Source organism: Rhodnius prolixus, unplaced genomic scaffold, assembly GCF_049639745.1.
Source record: "Rhodnius prolixus isolate KJV_2025 unplaced genomic scaffold, Rpr scaffold_6, whole genome shotgun sequence".
NCBI lineage: Eukaryota > Metazoa > Arthropoda > Insecta > Hemiptera > Reduviidae > Rhodnius > Rhodnius prolixus.
The window spans coordinates 3036234-3062946 of NW_027411634.1; the positions used below are offsets into that span (position 1 = coordinate 3036234).

The 26713-nt window shown below is 37.0% G+C and overlaps 1 protein-coding gene across 1 annotated transcript in view; it reads left to right on the forward strand.

The window, feature by feature from the left end:
* wake (ankyrin repeat and fibronectin type III domain containing protein wide awake) overlaps positions 1 to 26713 on the forward strand; it is a 532593-nt gene that overhangs the window by 139371 nt on the left and 366509 nt on the right. The window contains exon 3 of the mRNA XM_074139711.1: positions 1607 to 1743. Coding sequence (XP_073995812.1) covers positions 1607 to 1743 — 137 coding nt within the window. The remainder of the gene's footprint in view (positions 1 to 1606; positions 1744 to 26713) is intronic.

Here is a 26713-nt window from a genome sequence, read left to right on the forward strand (position 1 = left end):
TTATTGATCAATCGTTGCCGTTAGTATTAAATTATCGTGAATGACAGAACTTAACGAATGGATAATCACGATAGTTGTTATTGACGTGAAGTTAAGCTATGTTTAAAGTAATTTTCCACTTATCATTGAAATAAGTATGTGGCTTAAGAAATATAAGTTTCAAAGTTCTCAAGTAATTGCCCGCATTAGCAGATATATAAGTATATATACGAGTATATATACATATAACGAGAATTTCCATTTATATATTCTTCTTCCTTCTTCTTTTTTCCTTAGTATTTAATATTAATTTTTCTTACTTTGTGTTATTTTAAGCTCTGTTGAGTGTATATAGGCACTATCGCCTGAAACCTCTTTATTCCTGTAAATATGTACATTTTATAATTTGATTTGAAGCCAATAAATATAAATAAAATAAATAATATATATATATATATATATATATATATATATATATATATATATATAATTTATGGAAATTATCGTTTTGGATGCCTAAAATAGATTCTCTTTCTCCAATGTTTACATTTGTAAGCGATAAATTCTAGATACGATTAGTTGCACATCAGTAAATGCGATTCTCGCAACAGAATGTTGTGTAGTTAATCCTCTACCAGGAGTGAACATACGACAGTTATGCAGTCAAGACGGCGTCAACTTCAAAATTTCAAAAATCATTAATTCTCTTACGCAATTGTCATTGTCACATCCTGGATTAAGTCCTTACATGGCCTTATTCTTAAATATCTTTCTGCCCACTTTGTACCTACCGTTAGAATCCTTGACTGTGAATGAATATTCATGGGCAAATCGCCTGGCAGAAAGACATCGCTCAGATCGCTTAACAATTCATCCTTAACTTCGAAATGTTGAATTTCTCCAGCATCTTTTTGGGGAACCCCCCCCCCCCCCCAAACCGCTAAGAACTTATTAGGACTACATGCTCAAAACCACCAAATATACTCTTAATATAATCCTTATAAAAAATAAACCATAAAGGAGAGCAGTAGCCGAGCGGTTAGAGGCTAAACCAGCAAAGCTTAGATGTATTGCGGTACTAGTCTATATTCCCAATGATAAATTTATAGTAAAGTACGAGTATGTTAGGCGGTAAGAGACTAGACCCGCAAAGCTAAGATGTATTGTTGGTTAGTAGATTCGATTCCCCCAGTCTAGGTCTTGGATTTTATTTAATGGTTAATATGAGAAATTTATAGTAAAGTATGTTAGGCGGTTATAGGCTAGACCCGCAAAGCTAAGATGTATTGTTGGTTAGTGAATTCGATTCCCTGTGTCTAGGCCTTGCATTTTATTTAATAGTTAATGTGAGAAATTTATAATAAAGTATGTTAGGCGGTTATAGACTAGACCCGCAAAACTAAGATGTATTGTTGGTTAGTGGATTCGATTCCCCTGGTCTAGGTCTTGTATTTTATTTAATGGTTAATATGAGAAATTTACAGTAAAGTAGGTTTGCTATTCGCCTCCGTCTACGGCCCCTAATTTGGGTAGTTGGACGTAGAGCCTGCCTGAAAAAATAGGCATTACTTTTATTTTCTAATGATGAAGTCCCTTTATTAACTTCATTAACTGGTCTCTGTTACAGGATGGGCGCAGTCCTGGAGAATAACGGTGAAAAGCCTAGAGCACCACCGCCTCTACTCAGATCTAGAACTTTGCCGGCCATCGTTGTGCCTGGAATTAGTATCCTACAGGCGCAAATTGATTCCAAATTCAAGGAAGGTAAGTTGAGATGTTTTTTCTTTATGTTCTTAATTTTTGCTTTATTTTTTTTTAATCATTGATGAATCTTACAATCGTTCTTAGAATCACTTGTTCCGTTCATCGAGTCTTTTAAGGATTATCTAAGACATTGTTTTCTCACAGATAACAAACGGAAGTTACATTCTTTCGAGCTTTGAGTCTGTTTACAGAACCGGAATTAGTTTCTAGCGAGCAATTTAGATTGTAACTTCACATTTTAATAAACATTTAGAAATTAAATTAAGTTTGGCTAATTACTGAAGAAAACAAAGAAGAATTTATTTTGCAGTTTGATGCTGAATGTCCTTTTCTCTGAGAATTTCAAATTAAATAAAAATTGTTGGGTTTTCCTAACTAAAAAGAGTTTTAATCAAATTTTGCAACTCGAAAGATAAAATAAGCTCTAAAAGCTTCAATTTACTAAGTAGCTTTGAGTCCCTGGTTAGATTCCCTTTTCTTCAATTAAAGCTTTCGTCTCCGTTATAGCTTTATTAATAAAATTTTATTACTTATAAACCCATTAACCCATAATGTTGCTGCCCCTCTCTTAAACCCCCCCTCCCAACCCAGCTTAATTAGTGAGACTATCCACAGCATCCATCATTAATTGTGTTTACAAACTAGAACTTTACCATCGAAGAAGTGTTACAAATTGTTTGCTAGTGTGTAAGTGATATAAGTGATGGTTTTTACAAATAAAAAAAAAAAAATCTTTTACTAAAAATTAGTTTATCAAGATTACATAGTTTACTTTATTACGTAGTTTTCTATGAAAGTGCGCATGTGCGGTTTTAACGTAGTAGAACAGGATATTGCTGTTGGAGGAATGCCACGTTGTGTCTATATAATAGTTCCTACACTTTATCGTACTTGACGCTAAGAGAAGCTTTAGGGTGTGCTTTGTTTTACTTGCAAGTATGAAAGCATTTACAAGCTTTCCAAAGTTGTGACATCGCTTTAAATTATATGTATATATATATATATGTGCCATCCACAACCTCAATTTGCTTCTTGTAAAAGCGAGGCACTTAGGCTTCAACAGTGGTAAAACTGTTGCCTAACACAATTACTGTGTGCTTAATGAGAATTTTCTTGCTTAGGCTAGGTTTAATAAAGGGCTAACTAATAGTTGCCCTTTATTTATTGAGCAAACCTTTTCGGAACCTTCAGGTTATTACACTTTTAATCACACACTTTATCTTCCTTCTTTTTCCATTTCTTTCATTTATATGCCGGGCTGTCAATCCCAGCTCAGACTCGCATATTTCGACAAATGACTCCCCATAATCTTTAAACTAAGAATAAACTAAAATATTAGGTAATTAATTAAACGGGATTGCTAATTTAATGGATCGCTTTTTTTTTTGGTGTTTTTCTTGAGGTTTAAATTGTAGGTCTATAACTTGAATCCTGATGGATACCAGGATACTAGGAGCGATATTCTCTCTGCTTAGAACTCTTCTAACCTTTTAATTTGGGGCCCAATTTTTTGAATATCTGGGGAAGGTTTTTTTTGAAGATGCATGGGGAAACAGGAAATTTACCTCGCTCTTTTTTGAGAACTTCCAAGGAGGGATTGATTCTCTCTCTCTCTCTCTCTTGTTTTTTGATCTGGATGTGCTAGCTTTTTTGGAAATTTTGGGAAATATTTGAAGGCCTGGTCGTGGTTAATGTGCTTTCACGTTTCTTTTTTTTCGGAAATCCTGAGTTATATCAGTGGGGAGAATGACACTGTTTAAGAATCCCCCCTAGAGTTAGGGAGCTTTGTGTGTGTGAACAAAATATCTCAAGAACAAACAGGATGCCAGAACTTTAGCTCTTCATCAAAATCCCTAAACTGGAGGAAGTATCATATAAAAAATGGATTTTTGTATTTTTACGCAAATCTCACTCTAATAATTTGTCTTAAGCTTTGCATACTTATTTTACATGCATATCTATAATCTTAATTTGTAAAACATTTTTCTGGATATAAAAATTCACTTAAGGAGATTTCTGTGAGATAATGGTTGCTAGGTTACTCTTTAAAGTAAAGATGGGTTCACCACAATTTTTCTCTCCAGTCTTGGGTACTGAGAATGTTATGGGTTCCTTGTTTGTACTCTCTTACAAGAGAATCCTTAGCTCTTATCTTGGTCATTCTTCCGCCGACAAAAGCTCAGCCTGCTGCATTCCACTTGTCTAGCAAATTGTTAAGTATGCTTGCCCTGCGTGCAGATGAACCGCCAATGGTTCATTGAAGAGTTTAACTTCTAATTTTGATCTTAATTTAAGGTGTAAATTTCGCTGGCCAATTTATGTTTGCATTAAATTGATTTTTTCTTGTAGATTGATTGATTTAACATCAATCTCTAGACGGATATCCGGATGTAAAATACGCTTTTGCAGTTTTGTCGCATTGCTATTTTCCCCCTCTATAAAGTGCTATCATTATTATTCAATCTAATTGCTGGTATAAAGGAAATGCCCCTAATGATTTCCTATTCAAGTTTTGCAAACGTTCAACGCCATCGACTTCGCTGTTCCTTTTTTTTTTTCTTCCCTTCTGAATTCAATTTGGATCCAGACAGGACAATCTGCGTACGCACATCCCCTAAAGTAATCTCCGAAAGAAGTTGGAAAATGCAGTTTTTCCCCCCTCCACACATTCCATACTTTACTCTTGTGTCGCCCATATGTACATATGAATGGATATCGATCTTTGTAGAGAGGAAAATAGGATTTATAGAATTTCCCAGAGCTGTCAATAGAGATTGAAGTTTGGAGTTCAATTCAACTAGGTCATGTCAGGCAACCTAAATGGTTCTTACTTAATAAATATATAAATGCATTTTCCATTTGCATTTATCATTATTATTGATTGATATATTACATAGTTGGGAAAAAAATTAATCAATAAAATTATAACAATTTTTTTTTTCTTTTTTTTTTTGGCGCATCAACAGCTGAGGTCATTAGCGCCCGGAGCTTTTTCCATTGCACTGCCGGCCTCCGGACTGTGTTCTCTCGTTACAGACAACACTGTACATCACCGGACAGTGAGCTGTAAGAAGCTCCTAGGAAGAGAAAATCTAAGGGTCAGCTGCTGGATTCGAACCCGGGACCTCCGCGTGGGAGTCCAGTATGCTAACCTCATAGCTAATCCCTTCCCTTATAACAAAATTTAATTTTAATCATAATTAAAATATATTAAATTAAAAATTTAATTGGTTAAAATTTCGTAGTTCACTGAATTATTATTATTATTTTTTTTTTTTTGAGCAATGAACCTTCCGGTTATTATGTATGCTCTTCATCTTACTTCCTTCCTCATCTCTTCACGGACTATTCAGAGTGTAGATCCACTTTCCGAGTTATATTTGATCAAACAGCTTGATTTGTTTCAAAAAAACTTGATCACCTTATTTATTTGGGCTGAATCATTTCCAAGGGCCTCCGCCAATGTTGTTTTGAATACTGCTACTCCGTCGAGCCTGTTCATAGGACGGACATTCAGCAATGATATGCTGCACGGAGCGACAGCTGTTACAAGCGTTGCACAACGTAGGGTAGGCTCGCCACACATCAGGTAACCATGCTTTAGCCGGGTATGGCCAATTCGCAGTCGAGCCACTACTACACTTCCTCTCTTCTAATTGACCTGAGTATGCTGAGTCCCAGGCGTGCACAGGTTCCTTAATTACCCCTTAGTTTGTTGTCCGTTACTGACATTCACTCGCGCTGCCAGCTACGCTTTTACATGCCCTTTTGCCATACGACTTATATCAACTGGTATGTTCCTTTCTATGTTTGCTGTCATGCTAGCGGCCTCTTTTGCTGCTAAATCCACGTCAATATTGCCTTGTATTCCTGAATGGCCAGGAATCCATATAAATTAATTAAATAATCCATATAAATTAATTAAATAATCCATATAAATTAATTTTTAATGTAATTGGAATATTGTAACTTAGAATTGCATTAAAAAAAAAAGAAGATCAATTTAATAATAATGTTGATAGAATGCGACACAATCCCTTTGAACAAAACTATTAATTGAGAAAAAATTACCAGCCAAACTAACATTTAAGTTCTCCGTCTCCGTCGCCGGATATTGAACTACGAGGTTCGTTTGAAAAGTCCGTGCAAAAATAAAAACTACTTAATTTTTTGGGGTAAACCTTTTTTATTTTTCAACATAGTCTCCTTTTAGGCTTATACACTTCGTCCAACGCTGCTCTAGTTTGTTGATCCCTTCCGAATAATAGGATTTGTCCAAGTCTGAAAAATAGCCATTCGTTTCTGCAATCACCTCCTCGTTTGAATAAAATCTTTTTCCCGTCAGCCATTTCTTCATATTGGGGAACAAATAGTAGTCCGAGGGAGCCAAGTCTGGAGAATAGGGGGGATGTGAAACGAGTTGGAACCCTATTTCCATTAATTTTGCGACCACAACTGCTGAGGTGTGAGCTGGTGCGTTGTCGTAATGGAAAAGGACTTTTTTGTGAGCCAATCGTGGGCGTTTTTCTTGCAGCTCGGTTTTCAAACGGTCCAATAACGATGAATAATATGCACCAGAAATAGTTTTACCCTTTTCCAGATAGTCGATGAGGATTATTCCTAGCGAATCCCAAAAGACAGTCGCCATAATCTTTCCGGCCGAAGGAACGGTCTTCGCCTTTTTTTGGCTCAGATTCCCCCTTGGTAACCCATTGTTTAGATTGTTCTTTGGTCTCAGAAGTGTAGTGATGTATCCATGTTTCATCCACAGTGACGAAACGACGCTTAAAGTCCTGCGGATTCTTCTGGAACAGCTGTAAACCTTCCTTGCAACACTTCACACGATTTCGTTTTTGGTCAAGCGTGAGCAATCGTGGCACCCATCTTGCGGATAGCTTTGTCATGTCCAAATGTTGATGCAAAATTTTATGTACCCGTTCATTCGAGATGCCCCACAGCACTAGCAATCTCACGCACCTTCACTCTTATGTCATCCATCACCATATCATGGATTTTATCAATGATTTCTGGAGTAGTAACCTCAACAGGGCGTCCAGAACGTTCAGCGTCACTTGTGCCCATATGGCCACTCTGAAAATTTTGAAACCACTTATAAACTGTTCTAATCGAAGGTGCAGAGTCACCATAATGTTTATCAAGTTTCTCTTTAGTCTCCGGAGGCGTTTTGCTTTTCATAAAGTAGTGTTTAATCAACACACGAAATTCTTTTTCGTCCATTTTTTGAAAATCACTCGACTTCCTCGATTCAAACGAATGCCAAACACAAAGAAATAGACCGATCTGGCTGAAACTTGGTGTGTGTTCTTCCAAGAGATGCTACTAACTAAACATAACCTCGATACGCGCCAGTGGTGCTATCTCTCTGACTTTGCACGGACTTTTCAAACGACCCTCGTATAAGAACATCCTAAGAAGGGAAAATAAATCTAAGAACCCGCAGCTGGATTTGAATCTGGGATAAACTTCCATCAAATGCTTCAAATTCGGGCAAAACATTACATATTCTCAATAATTTCTATGAGAGAGTTAAAACGGAAATTGTATTTTTAAAAAAAATACGCTAAAATTGCTCCCCGTTCAGGAAGCGCTGACTTTAAAAGATTTTAATGCAATTTCAACCAGCTGATTTTTTTTTTTTATTTTGACGTCATTCTCTAAATTACTAAAATTTTTCCTAATTACGCCATTTTACTAAAAAGCCAATAAGACACTTTAAAAACCACTAATTCATTTAATTCATTTTTTTGCTTTTAATTGAAAAATTCTTTTTAATTACGACCGTCAACCGACATATTATGTTTTCCCGTGTAAGATTTTATTACCTTTTAGCTTTAAGTGACCATTAAAATGTGGTTAATTGTTTTTAATTTTAATTGGTGTTAAAATTATTACTCATTTTTTAAGAAAGAATCTAATTGGTCGTAAATTTGTTTGCTGTTCTTTTATTTTTTATTTTTTAAATTACAATCTTTATTTCATTACACACAGTTTATTGCCCTTGAATTAGGCTTTAAGGATTGAAATAATTACAGTAAGATTATGGAGCGAGTGATATTAGGACTTCCGCTTTCACTAGAATACTACAAAATCCAGCAACCAATATTGTATCTGGAAATGAGATGCTATTGCTCTCTATTGTAAAATGTTCATTGTAGTCTGAACAAGCGGAAAATGGAAAAAAAATCACACTTAGTTCAAACTTTGGATTAACTTAGGGTTCGATTTTTTTTTTTCTCCCAAGGGATACCGAAGGTGTAATATTAGTAGCATTTAGGTATATGTAAGTACAAGGGTTTTTCAATGAATTAATAGATAAACATATTTAGTGAAGGCGAATGTTTTTTTTTTTTTTTTATGCAGGGAATTTAAAGTTTTGTAAATGTTAGTTGGCAACCTTGTGAAGAGTTTTAGTCAGCTGTTCTATTAATATTTTACGTAAACATCGCGTGTAAGGTCTTAGTTACGAGAGCGTGTTTGCTCGAAGAAAGTATTTTTTGAAGAACATCGTTCTGTGATACGATTTTTTTTTTACTTTCGGAAATTTTACGATATTCTCTCGGATGAATAAACTATACGGAAGTATAGTTGTTTGAATCGGGGGTTGGGAATAGATTAAAAGTAGCCGCAAAAGCGTAAGTGATGAGCACTGCTTCGGGGCTTCGATATTTAGGTAAAGAACTCTTCGCTGAAGGGGATAAGAAAACTCGTAAGAAGAGGGGCGCAAGAGCAGGGAAGTTGGTCGCGATTACTTGGGGAAAATTAAACGGAAAATTGAGTTGATTTAATCAACCATTTTGGATGTTCCGGTCTGTTTAATTAGTGGATGACGCTCATAGAAGTAAGAAGAAAACCTTTTTTTTTACCGGAAATGTGACTATACTGTCTAGATTATGGCAATTTCCTACTTACAAAATCCTTATACAGCCGAACCTCTCAATAACGGACACTGGCGGGGGAAAGCAAAGTGGCCGCTGTTTGGAGGTGGCCGTTAGAAGGAGGTTGGCAAATTTCATAATGAAAAAAATATGGGGGTTTTCCCAAACATCAATTTAAAAATTGTTTATTATTAATAGATTCAAAAACGTACATAATTGCATAAATTATTTAGCTATATGATATGCATCAAATGTTTCTAAATTATTCAAAAAATTTATCAAAAAACTACATATTATTGACTTGATTAATAATTTTTATAATAATCATCACATTTATTCATAACAATAATAATTTATGGTAAAATTATCATCATACTACCATCTATTACTAGAAAAATAGAACAAACCTTTCGGCAAGTTGACGATGGCTCGATTTGGTTTTTGCAAAATCTTCCAACACATTTATTTTCTCTTCTAAAGTTAACCACTTTCGTTTGAGAGACATATCGGAAAACATAATATTGTTCGCCCAAAGTTATATTGAAAAATGATTAAAATTGTACAAGATGTATGGAGCTTATATAGGAAACTTTAGGAAAAACCCAGAAAAAAAGAAAAACTTGAGAGGGGATAATTCCTTTTATCACCGCGTCAAACGAACTTTTAATAATAAGGTGGTCGTTGGTAGGAGGTGTGAAACATTTAATCCGTTCCCCAAAATCAATGTCCGCGGTCGTTATGTAGTAGAGTGTCCGTTAGACGGAGGTTCTTTTATACAGAAAGTGTATTTTAGGGGTAAAACGGGGATATAATCCAAAAACTGTCCGTAAATGGAGGTGGTCGCTAGTGAGAGAGTCCTTTATGGGAGGCTCCACTGTATATCCGATAATAATAACTTTATCTGGATGAAAAATGTATTCAAGGTTAGGGGACCAGCTCTTAGGATTGAATTTTAAAGTTTGAGAGAAATGAGCGAGTGCATTTTTTTGCAGTTTGTTGCAATCTGGGTCAAGTAGAGGGGGTGTTTATCCATTATATTGGCCATTTTTCCAGTTTTAGGAGAGTTTAGAATTAGAATCTTTTGGGGCGAAACAGTTGAGTGTACCCTTTTGAGTATCTGAATGGTAGGGATTGGATTAAGGTAGATACAGGAAGTTGTTATGGTTGATGAATTTGATTATTACCTAGTTTCTTCCTTTAAAATTTATTTATTTGTTTGTTCTGCATCAAGTTGGATTTTTTAATCACAGGTGCAACTCTGTCGATAAACGATGTCCATGCATTTGTGTTCTATATTGTCATTTTTGTTTTTCATTGCTATGTTTATTATAAATGAAAAATATACACTTTATTATTATTATGGAGATTTCCTTAAAAAGCGACACCCAAATTTTCCTTGAACAATTGTACAAACCGATTGTACTAGTCACCAAATAAAGAGGGTTTTCCCCCAGTTTCCCTTAAGAACATTTCCCCAGACCTTATATTGTGAAGGAACCCTATTTCCTAGATCCAGATCACCTGGAGAGGTCGGTACAAGTGTTCACCAGCTGTATTTTTAACTTAGGTAGTACCACTTACATCATCTGGGCGACACATGTAACAACATATATTTCCTGCCTTTCTCCTTTCAACCCTCTTTATCACCCTAACAGCCCTTCTTGTACTTTAAACGTATATTAAAAACTTCGTCCAGCACAATTTCTATCTTTCTCTTAGATTTTCCGTTTCATGTTTTCCTTTCACTTACTGAATAATGCGATCATGTCAAATTTTTCCAATTTCAAGTTTTCACCAGAAGTAGCCATTTTGAGGACCCTGAAGACCGGAAAAAGGTTTTCTTTAATTTTTTAGAAAATTGTCTATTTCTGGGTTTGTGTGTTTTCTAACAAAATTGGAATGTTAATATGAAGTTAACAGAAAAGCCATAGGAGCCATTTAAAGAGGAAGTGAACAAACTATTGAATTAAAAGAGGCATTTCCGGTTTAGGAATTTTCTTTAAACTCCATTTTAGCCACACATTCAGCCCTCCTGAACAGTTTACAGAAGAATTAGGACCCAAATATTGGATAAAAATTGCACTTTAGGGAGAATCTGTGCCCCACCTAGCATCGCTTTTCTTAAAAATACCCTTAATCGAATTTTACCCAGGGAAATTGTATCAAATGGAACCCATTTTCGTGAAAATCTCAAAATACTGGGGAAAAAAACCCTATCCATTAAGTGCTCTGTGTCTCTGCCGTTTTTCTTTGAATTTGGTAATTTAATTCCAAATTTGATTCTTATTATTATTATAAAGGTTTCAAAACTGCACAATATACTGAAAATGGAACTTTAGAGGGATGTCTAACCACACCTTTTTCTCAGAAATGCCCCCTAAACGAATTGACTTTTAAAAAACTGAGTAATCGATTTTTTAGTCTAAATTTTGACTCATTGTAGCGAAATATTTTACACCTTAAACATCGTAAATTGAGACAAAAACAAACAGGAAGTCGAAATCTCTACTCACCAAACTGATTTATTTACCTCCGACAATTGATGGTAGCCCAATGTCGGTCAACGGGTTCCATAAAATATGTGCGCCTCGATGGATGCTGTATCCAAACAGTGTGAACCTAAATCATATTTTCCAATATCAGGATCTTTGATAAATAATAGAAAACAAGGAGCAGCAGGACTCCCAGCATTCAGGGATCCTTGTAGCCACTATCACGCGTACTTTCTCTTGTCTTCTTGCCAGGGCGTGAATTAATTGGCTTAATTCCGTCTCGTTGACCCCACCTCCCCACCAGAGACAACCAACTGAATTCTTTAAGCCTTTCTCTCAATAACAATATCTTTTTTTCTATTTGCTGAAATGATCCAATGGAATGTAAGATGTAGTTTTTATTGATGCGCTTCAAACTTTCTACCTAGGTCACTTACTTGGTTAATATCCGCAATGGATGTTGAAGGTTTGATTAGTTTTTACACTTCCTTTCTGTGCAGGATATCACGTATGTCTTGTCTGTCTAATGTCTGTTATTATAATTAATGGCATATAATTCAATTCAGCATGAACTCAGCAGAAAATTATGTTTTTTCTATATATATATAATAAGACGCGACCTAAAAAATAAGAATTTATATATATATATATATATATATAACTTCGTGAAGCTGTGGGCATCTTGTAACCTTTAATATTTTGATATCATTTGATTTTAAAGTGGATTATTAAAATGTTACTTAGGTTAATAAAGATTTGAACACTTTTCTTAAATGTTAAAGCAATTAATTAATCGAAATTTATAATCGAACATTTCTTGCAAATAAAAAAAAAAAAACATCTTTATTACTCTTACTAAGTATAGTGCAAATATTATTACCAGAGGATTGGATGCTGTAAAGATCAAAGTGAATGTGCAATTAAAAGATTTTATGTAAACATAATATAAATAAATAAATAACAGTCTTTATTGCAGTTTTGTATTAATACCTTGCATTTTATTAGTTTTGAAGTCCCGGTTAATGAAGGTACCCCCATCTCAAATATAAAGTTTGTGCCATAAAATGAGGGAACTACAGGATCCCTTTGCTCCTAATTGCTGGATCCTATAAAATCTAAATTACATGGTTTTATATTAAAATCAAAAGTTACGCCTTAAACCTTGTTTTATACTTTGAGCTAAATTTCTATTTAGTTTGTCTGTTGTTTTTGTTTTTTCTCTAACTGTGACAAAAAAACAAAACAGGAAGTACTTGCAATGGAATTAAAATTTTGTCAAATTAAGGGCTAAATGCACTGTTTTCGGCTAAAATATTACTTTTAATGCCCTGCTCCCTTCCGATTTCCTAAGACAATAGGGCTGTCCTAAAAAGTTGGGAAACGTATCGTGTTAGTTCGTTGATTAAGTTCGATAAAGCCGGCTAGAAAATTACAGGAACTTCGTGCCTTTGAATATTGCCACAATCGTTTTTTTGTTTTATTCCTTCCGCTTTCTAGGAGTGAAAAATAGTTTAAATTATAAAATACCTCCTCTCCTCTTCGTACTACTGACGGTTCCTGGGCTAAATGTGACTCGGAGAAAGCTGAACTACTTGCAACGCACCTTTCCACTGTCTTCATTCCGCATCCTGACGTTCTAAACTCACAACAGACTCAAGACGTTATTAGGGACTTAGACATACCTCTACCTCTTTCTATGCCTCCAAAACCATTCACACCCACCCAAGTCAAGCAAGTCATTACTAATCTCAACAAAAAAAAGAGCCCTGGTTACGATCTAATTACTGCCAACATCCTACTCCAACTACCCAAAAAAGCAATAGTCTTCCTCACTACCATTTACAACTTTATTCTCAGAACTACTTACTACCCTATACTCTGGAAATTTTCTACAGTTCGAATGATACCTAAGCCCAACAAACCGACTCAACTACCTTCTTCTTATCGACCGATAAGCCTACTGCCTCTCTTGAGCAAAATATTCGAGAGACTTCTGTTATCACGCCTCCACGAAATTACAGAATCTCTCGGAATTATACCGGACCATCAGTTTGGGTTCAGAAGCTGCCACTCGACGATCCAGCAGACCCATCGTGTTGTAGACACCATCGCTTCTTCACTCGAGCGAAAACAATACTGCGCTGGAGTATTCCTTGACGTATCGCAAGCCTTCGACCGAGTCTGGCACGAAGGTCTACTATGGAAACTCAAACGCATCCTTCCTAGCACTTATTACCTCATACTCAGCTCTTATCTCTCTGACAGATTCTTCCAAGTTCTTCAAGGCACTACTCACTCTTCCATCTATCCTGTCCTTGCTGGTGTGCCACAGGGAAGTGTCTTAGCTCCTCTACTTTACACAATCTACACTGCCGACTTACCTTCTAACCTTAAGACCTCTATTTACACCTTCGCTGATGACACTGCCATTCTCTCCACACACTCTGACTCTATCCTCGCAGTACGCTCTCTACAGTCTCACCTTCACTCAACAGAACCTTGGTTAGAAAACTGGCGTATAAAAATTAACTCAACTAAGTCTAAATACATAGTCTTCACACTCAGACGTCAAACTCCACCACCTGTCTTCTTACATCATACACCTATCCCACCAGCCGACCATGTGCGGTACCTTGGAATGTACCTAGACAAGAGACTTACCTGGAACCCCCATACGAGACTTAAACGTACCGAACTAAACAAACGATACAAACTTCTAGCCAGACTACTCGACAAACGCTCAAAACTCTCACTGCAGAACAAACGACGACTCTATACAGCTCTTCTCACAACAATATGGACTTACGGACTCGAACAGCTAAAAAATCAAACATCAATAGACTGCAAACACTCCAATCTAAAATTCTCCGCCACATAGTAGCTCCATTCTATGTTAGTAACCACACAATCCATACAGATCTCCAAATTCCACTCATCTCTGAACTTGCCAAAATCCGATATAAAAATTTTCATCAAAATCTCTCATTTCATCCCAACCCTTTAGCTGCAAACCTGTCTACAACTACGCTACCCTCCAATCCTCGAAGACGGCTGAGGCGCCGTTGGCCCCGTGACCAACTGGGTGACTAATGGCGGCCATCACTGGATGACCGTCATTCACGTCTGCCACGCTATTTATTTATACATTTATCGCATTTACCTATTGTACCCTGTGGGTACAGGTGTAAATTACAATAAAAGGATAAATAAAAAAAAAAAATTATAAAAACAGCTGGTTCGAGTGAAGTATTCAAGTAAAACTTAGATTGATTAATTATACAAATTTTACGTTTTTTTCTTTTTGCTCCTTTTTAACACATTCTGAACTCTTGATTGATGGATTACATTCTTGAATAAAGTTTAAAAAGAGAGAGGGGAAGAAATCAATCTCTTTGTTTTTGCAGCAGCATCAGCTGACGTACTAGTAATATTGATTGATTGTAATTCTCATAAGTTCGCTAAAATATGAGCGTATTACTCGAAAATTGGATATTCGGCCGGAAATACATCTTTTACAATATACGAGTATGTAAAAAAAAAAAAAAAAAAAGAATGTAGCATGATCACTTCCGTAACTTCCGACAACTTTAAAGCGCTTATATTTTTTTTACGAATTTGTTCTTAACTGAGGGGAGCACATTTGAACAGAATTTACATTTTCTGTTTACAGAGTGCGCACAGAATCGTATTTTGAACCTTTTTATTTTTTGTTTTCTTCAAACTTTCAAGTCTTCTTAACAGATCTATATCAATAAACAGTTGGTACTTTACATACATATCTATATTTTTTAATTTAAAAATTTTATGCCAAATGTTAATATAGCTGCCCCACTAGTGGGGGTAGCTTTGAACACAATATAAAATAGAAAGAAATGATATTACTTTACTCTGAATCTACCTTCTATCAATTATTTCTCTCGACTACTACATTACTTCCTCTTTAAAACCACTTGAAATCTAGTTCCATAAAATCAAGAATGACTTAATTCCAGGATGTTGTACCCGAAGTGTGATGGGTTTAGGGAAGTTTAGGAACAAAATATTCGGTTTGTTGCGCTTCTTAATGTAGGTTCGGACCACTTTCCCCTTCTCTGCGATTAAACCAGAAAAAAAAAGTCACAAACTTGCAGGTCGGTAGGGCGGCACATTTTAACTGGTGATGTTGAAATGTGCCCCCTCTCCTTCCATAAAAGAAAATATAATATCCAACACTTTTTGCAAGCAAATAGACTTTTGTAAATACTAGATTTAAGAATACGAATTCCTAATGTGGATATGGGGACTAACAATACTTAGACCTTGTCCACTACAATCTTCACGATACACTTCCAAAGATGCAACAAAAATTTTACTTCCACCTTATAAAATATAATATTCCTCAATTCTGACTTCTACAAACAATGAAAACGGAAGGGAAACTCTGTCACTTATATAACAGGTCTACCACAGAATATGGAGAAAATTACCAATCATAAATGTTTTAAATATTTGGCGAGAAATTAAAACTGTTCAAAGGTGCCCCCCCTCACCAATACTACATAGTAAAACAAGTAAAACAGATGGCTGTGTATGTAAATACAGTGTGTGTGTGGATTGGCTATCAAAAGCCCACACAATGGCTTGGACTCGTAAACGGTAGCCAACCAACAATGACAGCCATTAACGCGTTAATGGAATGCTACTGTCCTACTGGACAGCTGTCGCTAAGCTTCCAGATAGAGATTCTCGTACGTCTTGGCGAGTTAGTGGTAGTTGAGAGTTCTTAGATGTGGTGAATTTGATTGGGTGGTATAGTTTGAAATGGAATTTGAGATAGGCGTGATTGGTTAGGTAAGTTGGGAACATTGATTGTAATACTATTGGCTATGTTTCGAAATTATGTGTTTCTGAGAATGGTTTAGTTACAATCTTGAGAATAATAACAGGTCCTGTTGGGTTTTCACTATTTTTAATTAGTGCATTAGTAAGTGAATTATATTAATATTAAAATGGGAGATTCTGCTTAAAATAAACGAGCGCTAAACAACCCGCAAGGAGGTTTGAAAGAGAGAAATGCGGGAACCAAGAGAAGAGTGCGGGAATCCACAAACTGAATGCATTTACTCCGTCTTCATACATATGAGCATGCAAGTGTGTGAGTACATACATATGTGAGTAAATAGCATCAAAATGTACAACTCATCTATCTCTGCTTTTGCACGTAAGACCATTTATAATAAGTTCCATTAAAGCTTACTTAATCTCAGCTACTTACTTAACACTTAACACACCACCTAACGCACACGTGTAGCCATCAACTTAGATGGACTTGAAAGCCTCCTCTTTACTTTATATATCTTCTCCTCTTTACTTAACTTTTCCGCCTTTAGTGGTATTTATTATAAACCATCTCACTTAAAAGATATAAATATTAAAGTAACGTTCGCGCTAATTTTATTTTTTAAATTATAATAAATTCGTCTTACATAGATCTTTTTAAATAAATTTTGAAAAGCCAGCAGAATTATTTTTATTTTTTATGGCACCCTCTAGTTAGATAGAGGCGTCACGGTAGCCGAGCGGTTATAGGCTAGGCCCGCAAAGCTAAGGTGTATTGTTGGTTTAGTGGATTCGATTCTCGGTCTAGGTCTTGGATTTTATTTAATGGTTAATATGATGAATTTTATAGTTAAGTATGTTAGGCGGTTAGAAGCTAGACCCGCAAAGCTAAGGTGTATTGTTGGTTTAGTGGATTCGATTCTCGGTCTAGGTCTTGTATTTTATTTAATGGTTAATATGAGGAATTTTATAGTTAAGTATGTTAGGCGGTTATAGACTAGACCCGCAAAGCTAAGATGTATTGTTGGTTAGTGGATTCGATTCCGCCGTTCTAGGGCTTGTATTTTATTTAATGGTTAATTTCAAAAATTTATAGTTAAGTATGTTAGGTGGTTAGAGGCTAGACCTGCAAAGCTAAGATGTATTGTTGGTTAGTGGATTCGATTCCTCAGTCTAGGCAATAGAGGGATCCTGGGTGGCCATTTCGCTGCAGAGTGAGCTAGGATGACAATCTAGAGTGAAAAGGAGTTTCTATAGATGGTTGTTGATTCGGAGACCTGATTCGTGTACTGTTTTCCCTTGGAAGCTCCAGTTTCTAATGGATTAAGCTCATCCAGTTTTTCAAGCTCCAGGGGTTTAACGACTTTATCTCCTCTGATTTCAACATGCCAAAGATTTCTTCAGTTTACCGTCACCAGGGTCTCTTAACTCTATTGGGATGACCCAAGTTCTTTTAAGAAAAACAAAAATACCTCACCTTTTTACAAGGTCCTCGGAGTTGGCCTACCAGACATTGAAGTTTCCTTCTCCTTTTGTCATAGTCTCAACAGAAATTGGGCCCAACTGCATCGTAAAACTTTTATAAGTGGTTTTCTAACATATTGTACCCTATATATATATATATATATATTACCCTATATATATATATATATATATATATAAAGGGCATAAGTCTTGCCTGGGACAACTCGGCCTAGCATGGGACAAGAACTACGATCAGTTACTGGCAAGTTGGAGGTACCGGAGGTGTTCGTAACTGGATCAAGAAAATCCTTGCTCAATGCAAGATACCTTACTAGCTCCTCCGAGATCTCTCACGTCAAGAAATTCGTTTGATTGTGTCACATCAATTTTTTTTTTCCGTTGTCCTCCGGAAGCCAGTCCAATTTATATTTCTGTCGTGAACTTCCTTTTCAATAGTTTACGCAGAATTTTCATTTTTCTCCTACTACGAGAAAAATTAACTTTGATGTTGAATTAATGGCCGAGAACATTTAATTCTGAAGATAAAAAAAGAAAATTAATAACTTCATACCAAGACCACGAAGCGCTAAGGTAGAGTTTTCCGGGCTTAAAGGATTTTTACTAGAAAATAACAAAAAAATTGTAATCATAAATAATTTCCTCGCCCACCTGGAGGAATGCTTCAGCTCCTTAACAATTCTGGGGAAGTGTATTAAAGTTTTCATCCCAGCGTTCAGTATAATTTATATGCAAATAAGTTTTGATTACAAAAACGAAAAAGTTGTGAACTAGAGGAGCGAATAAAAATAGGAGGTGTTTCCAATTACAGTAAAATCTAACTACACTTTTGGTCGGCTGGCTTAATTTTTCCAGTTTACATTATTTAAAAAAAAGAAGAAAAAAGGAAAACTGTGGTGAAAATCGAAAATCACACGATCCTCTTAGTTTAATTCTGAAGAGGAAAATTTTTCGTATAAAAGTTTTAGATCAACATGAGTACAATAGGATCCGGACTGGGTTCTGGCGATAACCTCTCCAGCTGTGGGTAACCTCCTAGGTGTGTATTGTGTTGGATAATGGCGTCGCAATCAGTTAGGATGCAGAGTTTTCTCCATCTTTCCACGGAATCTCCTGGGTGCCATTGTGTTCTAGACCACCTAGTTCTTTTTCAGTTGCCCTCTAAGTCGATTCTCTTTGACTGCGGCGAAACCTGGTCAGCTTGAAACCAAGGCACGCCTCTGATTTGTTCCGGTTGTAATTACCAACAAAGCACTTCGCCTACACTTCTGACCTGACTGGTTGCTCTGGAGCGTATCCCTTAGCTCTCTGCAGACCACCTCTTTCTCTTCCAACACCTCCCGATGAAAACCAAGTCGTTCAGTTGATAAGAGTGGGGAGTATGGAACCCTAGGTGTGCTGCCATACTCTTGTTATTCAACCAGTTTTATTTTTGCTCGATGTAGAATGGAATTATGAGTTTGATAAAAAATGTACTGGTTAGAATTTTAGAAATAGTGATTTGAGAAATTTCTGGGTGTTCATTCAAGATTTTTTTATACAGAGCACCAGAAAATGAATATCATATGGTCTAAACTCAAAATAGAAAACTGCATAAATGCAAAAATTTGTCTAACAAAGGGAAAATACAAAGGTAAAAGGCACTAATTAAGTGGAATGTAGGTGAATTTAAAAGTTCTAGCAGTCAGAGAAGTTTCATAGGGGCTAGTATTAATGGGAAAAGCCTTTGGAAAACGTTGAAAATAAAAGGGAATGACTAGATATGAAAGGAAATGGTGGCGAGAAGAGGAACAATAGTGGAGAGTTTATACGGGGGTAAGGGGCTTGCTGGAGTTGGTGGGTCTGGGCTACAGCACCAGGAGATAGAGGGTTAGGGACTCCCCCAAGTGACGCAGGAATTCCTTTGTGTAACACTCTGGGCCGACTGCGCCAAGAACATTGTAACAGACAGGGAGAGAGAGTCTGCAATACCGTCGGGAGGAGAAAATTGCTGTGTGCACCTGGGTCAGCCTCTCTGATCTTCTTCTCCAGACCTCCTTCAAGAGTAGAGTTCTTGGCTTTTGCCATGACCACCTTCATTAAAGTATTCTCTCGAATCGTTATACTCTTCTGCTACAGCATCTCCTCCTTCTCCCACTCTCCGGAGTCCTTCCATTCTCCCATTCTGCTCAAACCAGGATGGTCTGTTTTGAATTTATAACTTACCTTAGTACATCCTGTTAAACATCGCATCGCATTTTTGGAGGTGTAACTAATATGACTCAAGCACTATCTTCGTCCTTCTCGAAACCCCCCAAAATCTCAGTTGATCTATATTAACTACTCTTAATTTTATTGGGAACAAGTGGTGGATACTGTTCCCCTGGGCACATCAGCCAAGTGGCTATCATCCCCTAGGTCATGGGTCGGCAACCTATTTCAAGTAGAGAGCCATTTCTCCTTAAATAATTTTAATAAATCCTTACCAAGAGCCGCAAGGGATGATAGTGTAAACAACTCTGTAGATCATTTGTATTTTTACAAATTATGATTTTATGATATTCAATAACATATAAATGTTTTATATATTTATTTTCACATATTGCAAAGTAAATAAACAAATAAAATAATAACTAAACCTGTGTTTGAATGAAAGTATTATATAATTACGTACTTCATTTTAATATAATTCTATTCAATTTCAAACCAAATCTCAATTTAAAATTCTTTTTGAAAAAATATCTTTACTTCAATAAATGAAATTTTCACTTGTTTCAATAAAATTGAAATATACAATTTATTTTGGACAGACTCGCGAGCCGCGGGTTGCCGACCCCTGCGGCTAGGTAATGTAGTAGGTAATTCCTTCCCTTCTTAGTAGGTCCAGGTAACTTACTTACTTTTGGTATCTTTCATTCAAATTTAAAGTCTCTTGATCAGTGAGAGATCCCTGGGGAAACAATTTTGATATTTTGGGAGCCAAAAGCTCAATGATATTTTTGGTTGTAAATTATATACAGGGTGTCGATGTCTGTAACTCGGTTAAAGCCGAATCTATTTCTTTGGCAGTAAGGGAAAATTGGCAGGAAAGAGCATGTCTATGCATCTCTAGTGGTGGACGCCATTTCGAGCATGATCTGTAATATTAATGAGGAATAAAATTTATAATAAAATAGTACTTTTCTTCTTATTCAATCAAAAAACCGTTATAATATTATCATTTTGAAATTTCTTATAAGAATCATGTTTTCATTCATAACTTGTAAAATATCGCTCACAGGAAAAAACCATTCAAGTAAATTTTTCTTAAAAAAAATAGAGGAATCTATTTCTTAAATAAAAACCGCACCTTCCCGTTTGAAAAAATGAAGTTGGTGCCTGTATCTCGCTTCTGGAAGCACCGAAAAAAATTTACAAAGTAAATTTGGATTTCTAACAAAAAACTAAGGGAACACGTATTTTTTAGTTTTTTTCTAGCTATCTTAGTTTCCGAGAAAAAGTCGTTATCCATATAGCTTGGGGCACCCTGTATATGTTTTTATTTATTTACACTATGTACAACTTTCAGTTGTCCAGGAAAATATTGCTATCATTTTCTAGAAGGCTTCCAGGGGGAGCCACCAGATAATCTTCAATTAAAAGTGAGGGGGCCTTGGTTACAAAAAATAAAAAAGAAATACTGAGCTAAACTCGAGCCAAATCTGTTGTCAGTTGCTCACTATACGATTCATTCTAAATGACAGTCTCATCTCTCTTCGGCGTGATTGATATTAGAAATTTCAGATTACCTAGAAAGAAAAATGAAGTCAATCTGAGTCATCAATAATCAGTCTTGAACATTTTTGGTCAATCAGTGTTTGATTCTTTTTAGAGATTAGAGAGAGAAAGCGACGTCATCTGTTCTAGTAACTATCGATTAAATCGTAGTTTATTGCTTATCATGCCAGAGTGAGTTGCTTAATCGAAACTAGTTTAATGGTTACTGGTAATAAATTAATTAATTTAGAAACAGATTAGCCCGCAAATTAGAGAAAGTTTTGTAATGAAACTGTATCAGGCGAAGGTCAGTGTCAAGTTAACAGCGGATCAAGAGGTATTCCTTGCGGGTTAAATTAAATAGCGGCTTCCGGTCATGGTGTCTTTTTACGTATTTTTTTCTATTCAACTGCAAAACGGAAGTACTGCAATTTAGAAAAATTTTCTGGAAATTGAGTTTTTACCGGAAGTAAAGTGTACACATTGACACCAACAGGAAATTGGTTGTGGTTAGACGCCCTACTTCCTTCTGCAAGTGTTATCCATTTATTAGATTAGATTTTTAACGTTTATCTACAAGATCTAAAGAGGGTAGGTAGGAATGTCTCCTCGGCAAGACATTAGAGACAATGTTGCGGCACTTGCAAATAAAGAAAGTAAAAGTAGTGTCCATTTTTTCGGGACGGACTTTATGTCTAAATTATCTATTAGGTGCCATGGACGGAGACGACTAGCAAACGTAGACCGAGAATCGTACTCAGTAGCACCATGCGAGGTGTGGCTATTAAATAACTGAGACTGATGCTGTTACAGAAGAACTATGCATGCGCCAAATCCTAACCACCGCGACAGGTGTGCAGCGTAAAGCTTTCTCTTTCGATTGTGCAGCGTCTCACGTGTTTGTAGAGAAATCTATCTGACCGGAACCGTCGTTTGTGTACTAGAGGTGTTAGTTTCCGTTTTGCCGAAAACCTGATACTATACATGTAGTAGAGCAAAGTATTGTCGTCGTGAAATTTCACATCAAAACTTGGTAAAACCGCTACTGGAACTTATCTTTTATTAAAAGAAGTCTATGGCGATGAATGTTTATCACGTGCTCGAATTTTTGAGTGGTTCAAGCGTTTCCAAGATAGCCGAAAAGACGTCGGTGATGATAACCGCTCGGGTCGCCCTTCCACATCGAAAACGGATGAAAATATCGATTATAATTAATCAACATTACTGCCGGTGAGGTGCTTGCTCAACTCTGGTGAAAGAGTAAGGATAAAAAAAGACCCGATTTGTGGAAGAACAATTCACAGGGTTCTCCATCAAGACAACGCGCCGGCTTACACTGCATTGTCTGTCGCAAGACGTTTCTAGCCAAGTACAACATCCCAGTTTATAAGGCCATCCGCCTTATTCGCCTGACCTGGCCCCCAGTTGACTTTTATCTGTTCCCTAAAGTCTAATCTGCATTAAAAGGAACACGATTTCAGTCCTTTGAAGCTGTGAAAGAGAAAAGCGGCACGCGTCATGCAGGAGCTCACAGAAAAAGACTTCCAGCACGGTTTCGAACAATGGTAAATCCGCATGGAGCGTTGTAGAGATAGGGGAGGGGTGTATATTGAAGGTGATAATAACTAAATGTGTATAAATTTAAAATAAAATGTTTTACAGTAATAGTCGTTATTTAATGGCCACACCTCGTAAATCTTAGCTTTGCGGGCTTCGCCTCTAACTGCTCGGCTATTGTGATGCCTTAATGAGAACGTAGTTGATGGATGTGATATCTCAGGAGTGAACTTACGTGAAGCTTCTTGATGAACTATACTCGACATTCCAGAATCACGTACTTTGAACTTTGTCATTTAAAAAAAAAAAACCTGCCAACTCTCCCTCTGTATATTCCAAAAATGGTTCCTCAATTAGGAAATTTGGAGCATTCCAGGGGTTCCCACAATTCTGGTAATCCCCAGTGCCTTACCCTGCCCCAAATATTCTCACCACTTTGCTGGTAAGCGCTTCCTTTGCTCCTCTTTTTTTTTCTTTTTTTTTTTTTTTGGTGCATCGACTGCTGAGGTCATTAGCGCCCCTAATCATTTTAATCTTCTCTCATCTTTTATCCACTCGAGCTGGGTCGGCACGCGTCACCTACTCCTCTTTTAACCACAATAAGGAAACCATAGTGTAAACATTCAGGTATTACCTCAATTCCAGCTGCGGTAACTAACGGTTGACATTTCGTCTCTAGTGGTGTGCTTCTAGGAAGAGTTGCCTAGGGAGCGCCACGAGAAGGTGTAGTTCTAGCTCCCGGCTTGTCCCTTACAGCTACCGCTTAGTAAAATTGAAATTTATTTAAACTATTTGGAGATATATAAATTCGTAAGGAGAAAGGATTAGATTAAGATTCTAATAGGGCGGCTTTTAAGGCCTACGTCACTGCGACCCTTTTGGATCTATTGTGGCTTCCCTCACTCTAAAGCTCGCCCTCCAGACCCGTCCGTTTAATCGGACTCTTAATTCTGGAGAGCGACTCCTGGTGTAAAGCTCCTCAGGCCTTGGTTTTTCCTTCCCTGAGAAGTAACATCCTTAGCCAGAGACAAGCCCCTCACACTGACATAACACGTGCAGTGGCCGTTTCCTCCTCCTCCTGCTGACAGAACCTACAAAAGGCTATCATCTGCCAGACCCATGTGATGCATGTGTTTTCTGAGCCTGCAGTGGCCAGTTAATAGGCGTCTACAATTATCCTTATAGCCCCACGGCCTTGACGGAATAATTCTGCAGTTAGCTTTGGCAAATAGCCCTTGATGAACTCCTTCGCCTGTAGGAGAAAGGATACTTTATCTTTAGAAGCACCGGAAAAAACAATTTCCCAAGATTTCCCTTAAAAAGCACTACTTCTTAATGATATTTCTTTTCCATATTTCCACTAATCTATCAAATAACAGTCTTAGGGCCTCTGTTATCTGCTAACTATTAAGTCTATTATTTCCAGAATCCAGAGAGAGAGAGAGAGAGAGAATGAATACCCACTAGAAAATTGAAACCTTAGGCTAGTTATATTACCGCAAAGGGTTTGTAAATTGAGAACTATGCAGATTTGTAGGCATTGCGCTGGTTGGATTTTGTCATTGTTTTAGAGGGGGGGGGGCTTAGGAGATTGAATTAGAGAAGTAGAGGCTTGTAAAAGAGGCGGAGCACTGTCATAGACATAGACGAGGAGGCTGTATAGTATGATGCTGAGGGTAGATAACCCAGTGGAAATACCCATCCATTCAGCTGTGGGGGGGCCGGGCAAGTTATGCGGTCGACGGTCTGTCACGTTGGTGGTTACAAATTGTCACAATGTTGGAATGATGTTTTACCGGCGGAATGCTTTGGATGGCTGCCACTAGATATAATATTGTCACTTAACTAGTTTCTAAAATATATATCCAAAATCCTAGAGATTATTTACTAGAAGAGTACATAAATATATTCTACATTACATTACTTACCACAGTTTGAGACATTACTTCGTTCATTCAAAATCTTCTTCTACCTCACCGTGTAGAAGATCTGCTATAAGAGATGCCAGGTTCCTCTACCTGCTGCCATTGCCTTGGCCTTAGTGAGATTTCAATTTTTTTGTTTTTTTTTAAAGAATTTCGCAACAGTACCAGATGGTACTACAAGTAAAAGAGATGGATGAGCACCTAAAGTATGTGCGCTGACTTAAGACCAGCGCCCACACTATGACTTGGACACGTCAACGACGCCCATCCAGCGATGACAGCCGTGAGAGGCCATTAAAAAACGTTATAGCCTCCCTGGTTAGGCTTCCAGATACGGCCAATGAGGTCGCACACATCTTGGCGGGTTAAAGTGGGAGTTGATGAGCGAATCCAGGATGTGCAGCTAGTTTGGAATGAAATTGCAGGCAAACAGGGTTACGGCTAAGTCAAGATTCAAGGGGGATAGTCGCGCCGGTTGGTGTGAATGGTTAGGTTAGTCCAGTGGTTCCCAAAGTGGTCCCTACGGACCCCCAGGGGTCCCCGGTATCATTCAGGGGGTCCGTGGAAAATTAAAATTGATTTGGGGGTCCCTGAACATCGTCAGGGGGTCCGCGCAAGGTTCAATAAAAAATAATAAAACTGTGATCCATTTTTATTATAATGGAAATTAGAAACTAACCAGGTGACCAATTAAATTTAATCAAATTAAAAGAGTAATATCTGTGTTTTGTTGCAAAACGTTTTCCGTAACAACAAAACTTGGGAAGAGGAGAACGTTCTCAGTTTCCAAATCTTTCGAAATTGCAAAATTGAGATGATTTGGGTAGCTCACTGTCGAACACTTAACGGCTCTTCATGCAGACCTGAAACAAAGATTACTCGTGGGGATTTGCGGTTGCTACTCACACACATTGAGCCGGATATAAATACACTCATAACATCTCATCACGTTCATCCAAATTATTAATTTTTATTTTAAACAAAAGTTATAATTTCAATAAATACTTCTTCAACAAAATGCTTTTTTAAATTTGTAATTTTTATACTATGCATTTATGTAGCTTTTTCACTTGGGGTCTGAGGGCAAGTTTTGACTATAAAAGGGGCAAGTTTTGACTATAAAAGGGGCAAGTTTTGACTATAAAAGGGGCAAGTTTTGACTATAAAAGGGGGTCCATAGGCAAGTTTTGACTATAAAAAGTGGTCCATAGGCAAGTTTTGACTATAAAAAGGGGTCCATGGGCAAGTTTTGACTATCAAAAGGGGTCCATAGGCAAGTTTTGACTATAAAAAGGGGTCCATGGGTCAAAAAAGTTTGGGAACCACTGGGTTAGATCCATGAGAGGGGAACAGTGACTGAAGTGAATTGGATTTTGGATTTTTAGGGATGGAATACGATATATATTTATACGATTGGGAGTCCCAGTATAGTTCGAGCCCGTACTGTCCGACAGATTTAAATCGCTGAAGTTGCCTCTGAGGTTAATTTTGGTTATGCGGTACCGCTAAAACGGAAAAATATATACCGCATTCAAAATCTTACGCACCAATGCTCCCCTTTTACGTATCTAACTTGACCAATCACCCATAAGGATATCCGACTTAGCCAAAAATCCTGTAACCTGAAATTCCATTCTTCCAAACTAGCTCCTCATCCTGGATCCGCGCTCTCTCAATCCCATGCCCACTCTCAACTCCTACTAACAGAAAAAATCCAGATTCAGTAAAATGGTGCTTATTTAATTAAAAAATATGTTCATCTTTTAAGCTATCTTAAAGCTTACAGGTGGATCCTAATCAAAATCCTGCTTTTCAGTCTCACAGGACCCCCGAAACGGATATTCTCGGTGGGAACTCCATGATTGCAAAAAAATGTAGACACTCATCTACTACTGCTAAAAAAGAGAGAGAGAGCGAGAAAATAATAAATTGCCCGAAAATGAATTGCCCATTAGTATTAGCGTAATATTTTAACACAATAGTTCCGGCTAACAGCCGACCCGGCTCGCTTAAATGCATCTAACCGTCTACGTCATATGTTTGCGATTAAAGAGTAGCAGATGTT